General features: G+C 37.4%; 1 protein-coding gene across 1 annotated transcript in view; it reads right to left on the bottom strand.

The window, feature by feature from the left end:
• Positions 1 to 7,070: 7,070 nt before the first annotated feature.
• LOC108968805 (tripeptidyl-peptidase 2) overlaps positions 7,071 to 7,630 on the bottom strand; it is a 10,491-nt gene continuing 9,931 nt past the window's right edge. Inside the window, exons 18-19 of the mRNA XM_018933069.1 lie at positions 7,398 to 7,560; positions 7,071 to 7,330 (exon numbers count right to left, since the gene is read on the bottom strand). Coding sequence (XP_018788614.1) covers positions 7,121 to 7,330; positions 7,398 to 7,560 — 373 coding nt within the window. The 3' untranslated portion in view covers positions 7,071 to 7,120. The remainder of the gene's footprint in view (positions 7,331 to 7,397; positions 7,561 to 7,630) is intronic.

The following is a 7,630-nucleotide window of genomic DNA, read 5'->3' as shown; positions in this document are numbered from 1 at the left end:
ACATGCAGGATCGCCAAAATTATGCCAAAGGAAAAATTCATGAATTTTACTCACACAGCCTCGAAAGGACTACACGACTGTTAACTAGATTTTTGTGAAATCTTTTTCGGTTTATTGACTAATTTTTACAGTATAGCATGAAATGGTACTCGTAAGTTGTATTATTCTTCTAAAGAGGATGGGCAAGCACATCGTGTGCCATGTACCAAGATTTGTTATACATATGTATATGCCTGGATAGATTGAGTATATAACTAACACAAACATACATAATAGTACTCTTCAAAGAGTTGCCCATCTAGGCAAAACTTTCCAGTCACTGTTTTCCGAATAATTCTCAAACGATGTTGCAACATGAGGTCGATCGTTTTCATCTTGGAAAATTACTCTCTCGCGCCTAGTCGCAAATTCCGGGTGTGTTTCGGCGATCGGTCGCTTTGATGCGCTGTTGATGCTTGCGTTCCTCATTAATAGTTGCACACAGTTCTGGAAACTCATAATAACAGCACGCCCTTGTGAGCCCATTTAATTCAGGGCATTACCTAGCTTTCGTGGCTTAGATATTCGGATTTACCCTTTAGCTTTGGCTGGTTGGTCAGGATTCAGATATGATTTTTTGCTTTATGAAGTATGGTAATGGATTTATTTTATCAAAACGTCTTTCATCATCTCTTGGTTTCAATTCCTATGGTACCCAATTTCCTTGCTTCTGAAACGCTTTGAAATAGCTGCTTGAGTGACTATCAAAAGTTCTGCGAACTTTTCTTGTGTTTGGCCACAATCTTCATCGACTAATGCATTCTTTTTCCCTAATTCAAACTTTTTTAGCCGCCCAGAACGTTGATAGTCAGCTAAGCCAAAGCCACTTTTGGCAAGTTCACTCGCCTAGACCGTGTTCATTACAAACTTCCACCAAAATGCGCTGCCTTCCGGCTGAGGTTTTTTAAATTTGAAATAATAAAGAGAAGCTCCCAAGAAAACATTTTTTTTTATAAAAGTTTATACTATAAATGAATGCCGTAATATAATATTTAAAAAAAAAGTCATACAATTAATTATCGTGATTTTTTGGTTTCGGCTCGTTTTTCCCCTTCCATTCCAACGATTGTTGACTTGTTGTCAACTCAGATACCCATGTTTCATCGCCAGTTATAATGTTCCCCATGAATGTGGGATTGGAATTCGCACGATCAAGCATGTCCAAAGATATCTGTTTACGCTACTGGTTTTGAAAAAAGTTAAGTTTTATCGAGACGAGTCGAATAAGAACGTGTTTCATACCGAAAATATCGATCAAAATTATTCGAACGAACGAATCACCCATCTTGCCACCGCTCTAACTCTTGCCTGACGATTTTTAAGCACCATATTCTTCACCTTTTTAATATTTTTATTAGTAGACGAGGTCGAAGGTCGTCCAGAACGAGGCAACGAATCAATTACCTCCGATGCAAATTGAACTGTGATATGAAAGGAAGTTTAACCCTCTAACAGGCAAGACCGCCCTGAGGCGGCCTTTAATAAATTGTCACAAATTCCTAAGAAAATTTTTTGTTGTCTGTAACTGTTATAAGAACCATTAGATAATACATCAACTCATATTTTCTTAGAATCAAGAAATGTATTATGACGTTTCGTTTTGTTGTTATCGTCAGTTGAATGCAGAAATTCAGTGTTATAGGTCAATTAATTGCAGCTCCGATTTTAAAATTTTCAAAATTAAAATAAAAAGTGTTTTCTCGAAATATTCATACGGAGGATTTTTTTTTTTTTTTTTTTTTTTTTTTTTTTTTTTTTTTTTTTTTTTTTTTTTTTTGATTAAGTAAGTTAATTTATTTTAAGTTAATATACTTTCTAATACAAAATGAAAAGTAGTTAAAGTTTGGCCTTGCCTGTTTACGCAAAATTTTTCTTAGATATTTCTTTGATTGCTAGTATTGTTATATTTTTTTATTTTTTAGGACATGGAGCACAGAAATGGCAGGAAATTTAATTTAAGTAAACTTAGTGATGAAGAGTTGCTCCAGTTAATAGAAAGAGTTGAAATTGACGAGGATGATAGTCATTTTAACAGTGACGATGAATTGGACGACCGCGATTATATGCCTGATGAAATCTGGAAATGAATGAAGCAACTGATTCATTTATACAAATCACCGATATGTCCTTGAATATAAGATCAATTGATGATATACCTGTAGGACATCAATGCTTACAGAAATACCTGAAGTATCTTCTTCTACCGCAGCAAGATCATTGACAGAAATAGAAATACATTTCAAAAAAAAAAAAAAAAAAAAAAACAGACTGCGATCTCCATTACCAATCTTGGAAACTACTGGTCCCTCCGTCGTTCGGTGTTCTGGTGGTTTTACAGTATATGTTTCTCATTCAAAGTTTGCACTTGATTGCCTCAGTCGATAACATATCTTTTATAGGTATTGGAAATATCTCGAAAAGTGCAAATGATTTTTTAAACAAAAATATGCGTTTGCATGTGAATGAAGTGGCCTTCCGCGGCAACTCATGCTTACCCCCGCGAATCAGAAAGCTTGACACAACGACGCTGAAGAAATTTTTAAATACCTTGGCGTACTCATTTATATGTCCGTTTACCGTTATCCGAATTTGGTGAGCTATTGGGGTAAAAATGCATTCACTCCAATTCGAGAATCAATGACTGTAAACAATTTTTAGCGATAAAAAGATATTTGCCTTTTAGAGATGAAAGCGAGAGGATTGAAAAAGGTAAACCAGAATATGATCCCTTGTTTCGTATCCGAAAATTGTCACATGAACTCAACAAACGATTCGATCCTGTTCCAAAGCCTGCTCGTCGTTGCGTCGATGAACAAATGTGTAGCACAAAATTAAAACATCATCTTCGGCAATATATGCCAAATAAGTCACACAAGTGGGGAATAAAATTGTTCGTCTTGTGTGACTCCAATGGATTTGCGTATCGCTTCGAAGTCAATAACGGCGCTGGCTATAACATCATTTTACCAGGTCAGCCGGATCTTGGAAGTACTGCAAATGTAGTTGTACGCCTATCACAAACAATACCTGATTTTTGCTCATCACATGCTCTGCTTCGACAATTTCTATACATCGTTACCTCTGTTGGTATATTTACGTGGAAGGGGCATCTACAGCTTGGGCACGATACGAGCGAACCGAAAAGAAAAAGAACGAAGAAAGAGGATACTCAATTGAGTACGTTGGGGCTGCTTATGGTGTCGATATTAACACGGTTTTGTGAAAAGACAACAAGACAGTGCGATTGGCATCAACTTATGTTGGTTTTCAGCCATTTAAAAGAGAAAATGAAAACGAGCAATCGGCCAAAGTTGCACGCTACGATAAAAACAAAAGCAGCACATAGAAGTTGATTGCCCCCAAATTATACGGGAATATAATAGCCATATGGGGGTAGTAGACTTAATGGATGGACTTATGGGTCGTTATCATATCCACGCAAAGACTCGCAATCCGATAACACGCCTTTTTTACCATTTCGTAGATATGGCTGCGACAAATTCATATATTTTGCATCGACGTCTGCATTTAGAAAATTGCAACAACAATCTATCTGCACAAGATGACAAGCTGTTAAAGTTACCCGAGTTCCGTGAAGAAATTGCTGCTGGTCTTGTCGCTTGCAAACTCAATCGTCTTGCTGGTCGGCCTAGTTTCACACCATCAACACCCGCAGGAAAAAAATTTAATGTAGGGAAAGAGCAGAACATCCAGTCGCGGATGTCCGCTTTGATCAGTATGATCACTTTTCCATTTGGCTTCCTAAAGATGGTGGGAAAAGAAGATGTAAATTGTGCGTAAGTTCAGAAACGCAGTGTTTTTGTTCCAAATGTAAACCAAATTTATGCTGCTCGACTACGAAAAACTGCTTTTTGACTATCATCACAAAACCTAATAAACTTTGTTATTCGAATTCCCCTAGTTATTGAAATTCTTCTTTTGTTTTTCTTATTTTCTTTTCTTTTGACATAAAATGAAGTTTTAATTGAAACCAAAACTATTTCTTTATTTTGATCTAAGCCGGCAAGGCTGCCCTGAGGCGGGCTTCAGATTATTCTCACCTACGAGCACAAAAAAATTAAAACAAATCATATGATGAAATTTTTGAAGTTTATGGAGCCTATTTACCCTAGAAAAAAATTTTGCCTGTTAGAGGGTTAAGAAAATGTCTGGAATTTATATTTTGAAAGAATTATACCATAAATATTTTCAATAATAGAAAATGGAGGCCAGACCAGTGACCACGGCAAGAGACATAGCGCTCCTAACACGAAGAAAATGCTAAGTCGAAAGTAATTTTTTTTGTTTCAATGAATTAACTTTCAATGAACATTAACTTCTACTTCCGCACAAATAAGTACACCTTCTTTGCGATTGATCCAGAAATGCAGCCACGCGTAAAGGAAGATCTGATTGGAATACCCAACTCGCTTGGCCATTACTCAAGAAAGAAGAACAACATTGTTTCGCTTTATTTGCCACACGTGCCCAAAATTTCTGCCACACGACAAAAACAAAAGAAGCAGCCACAACAACAGCAGCTAACGGACTAAGGAGTGGCGCTGCGCATAGGTAGGTAGGTCGGCCGAGCGATCACCATGAGGGATCATTTATCTTGGGTTTTCGGTTAATTACGCACACAGAAGATACACCGCAACACAGATGTGCAGCCGTGCAGCATTGCAGCATTGCATATGTGCACATGGAGTGGAGATTTCATGGAAACGCTACACGCACGCTTTTACGAACTAATTATTGATGCATGCATTTTCCTGTGTTTGCTCGAGCTGAGTTGGTGAAGAAAAATTGGGGGTTCTTATTTTAATTACTTACATTTCGTTGCTCATGTAAACCGGAAGCGAAGTTGGCGCGAACATCGACGGGGTCGCCAATGAAGCATGCCGAGCACGGCCGAGGCGAATTGCGGTAGACAAGCAGCATTTGGCAACGGGTTGCATTCGCCAAGCGTTGGATAATAATGACTTTGAATGACAGCGTGCAGATATTGAATACACATTCTTGGAGGGGAGTACTTATTTTTATATTTTTAATTAAATTATGGAATAATGAACAACATTTGGGAAATGACGCAGTGGAAATTGAAGATGTCATTTTTTTTTTTTGTTTTTTTTTTTTTTTTGTGAAAATATATAAGAATTTACAGAAGCATTTGGAAAGTGTAAGACATTCTTCAATTAAATATAGAACACGGAACATGGATTTAGGTCAAACAATCACTTGTTTAACCGATAGCTCGTTGCCATTTCTAAATTAATAATGGAATCATGTCAGATAATGTCAGGCTTCACACCCCCACCTCTCTAAAAACTGGCATAGACGATTTTCACAAGCCTTTTTGCGGGCGAATTTTTCAATAGCAAACTCACAAACTCATACAACATAGACAGAGACACATAGTCATCACTTGGTGCCACGGCCGGACTATAAGATGGATGCGTAAGAGCCTCCCAATCAAGCTTGCGGAGCTACTGGCGAGTTACTTTAGATTTATGTGGCCTTGTGTGGTCCTGATGTAACACAACTCCACTCTTATTAGCAAAAGCTGATCACTTCTAGGCGATTGATACCTTCAGACGGTCCAACTGTTGACAGTACAAACCCGAATTAAGCGTTTGGTCGTTGGGGAACAGCTCATAGCAGACGATTCCTTGTCAATCCCACCAAACTCACAGTCAAACCTTCTTGAAGGTCAATTCTGACTGGTCCACCATATGCGCCGAGTCAGCACGATTCGTTGGATTCTTTGGTGGGATTTCTGTGCCAAGTATAGCTTCTGGGTAATCAAAACAGTGTTTAGGTGACGGAGTGACTCGATATTTTCGGTAATTGGCTTTTTAGAGCATTGGATTGCAATTCTACTTTTGCTTCTAATGCAATTATTTCGAATTGTGTTTCTTTAGGAATATATGTACTTCTATTTGTGTTTCGATAAAAGTTGAGGAACGGCGAATACCGCAGTCGATGGAACGATGAGCGGTACCAGATATACAACGACATTGACATAGTTCAGCGAATCAATAGACAGCGGCTGCGCTGGCTAGGTTATGTTATCCGGATGGAGGATAACACTACAGGTTTAATAGTTTTGGATTCAGTATTCTGTAAGCAGAAGAAGAGGAGAACATCTACTCCGTTTAGAGAGATCAGGTGGAGAAGAAGATCAACTCTATCTTCATTAATGATAACATGTAAGTGAAATCATCATTAGTTGCAGACGCGGATGACAAATTGCCACACGATACCCTCATTCTGGATTCTCTAGTATATACCAATACTAGAACGGGTTGATTTTTTTCTACAAAATCGCGTTTCCGAGAAATATTCGATCGAAATAAACGGTTGTATTGGAGATATGAGACATAATTGTCTGATCGGATTCCGAGAATTGCTCAATAGAATATCAAGCATCACCTACGTCTTAAATTTCACTCATACTATATGTCTCTAAACCAACTTCGACGTAAAAGTCGCTGGCTCGAAACCCGTTTTAAGAATGATCCGTAGACTCTCGCCTACGGGATTTTTCCGTTTTTTTTTTAACTCTCAGTAAATCAACCTGCACTAACCGGTGCTTGTCGAGCCTCGACCACGAATCATGATTCATGCGAAAAAGGGAGAGATTAACCTTCATGATGAAAAGTTTTTCTGTAAAAACCACTAAGTAGCAATGTTATAATTATAATGAAAACCCACAACTTTTTTGAGTAATAAAAATTGTTTAATTTTACTTTTTTTTAGCTTGCTGAGGAGTTTACAAGTAGTATATTCATGGGCTAAATTTTACGTTTACAATACAAGTGCTGAAGAACAATTTAAACAGAGAAACTTAATACACACTTTCGTAAGAAAGATAATCTCACATACATACATACATAGATGAAAACATATGAACTATATATATGTATATATAAGTTGATAGTATATTCCTTGTGTTTTTTTTTATTTATTATTTTAACGTATTGCATTATGCTGTGCGTAGACTTTGCTCTGCCGAGCAGGATATTTGCTACTTTACTGAATTTTTTATATATTTTGCTGTTTTGCTATTATTTTTTTTTTTTTAGAATACACGGAAGCTGTTCGGATATGCGGTTACAGTTATACGTTGGATGGCAGTCTGCACATGCGCGAAACCCAAAGAGCCAGCCAGCGCATTCAATTCTTCAAGTATATCGCGTTGACGCTTATCATCGTACATTTTCTGCAATATTTTGAACATGCGACCGTATTGAGCATTCGCATAGGCGTGCCACAGCGTGAAGTTGATGACCTGAAATTGAAAAGAATATGAAAAAGATTATCATACGCCTAATTGGATAAGGGACTGCTATACGCACCTTTGAATCAGTGGGGTCGGACAGCTTGATTATCTCCACATAGATGTCTTTGAATTCATCCAAGTGATCCTTCATATTGCCATCGATAATGCTGATCTTGATTTTTGCCACACCCCTCCTGGACAAAGCCTCCAACAAATTCGCCTTTTTTTTGTCCATATTTCTGTATAAAAAAAAGCATTAAAAAATTTTTTTAAATTAGAAAAACAAATAAAAAAATATTTAATAAAATA

This window comes from Bactrocera latifrons, unplaced genomic scaffold (genome assembly GCF_001853355.1).
Source record: "Bactrocera latifrons isolate USDA-ARS-PBARC rearing strain unplaced genomic scaffold, ASM185335v1 scaffold_23, whole genome shotgun sequence".
NCBI lineage: Eukaryota > Metazoa > Arthropoda > Insecta > Diptera > Tephritidae > Bactrocera > Bactrocera latifrons.
This window is presented reverse-complemented; position numbering and strand designations above follow the sequence as displayed.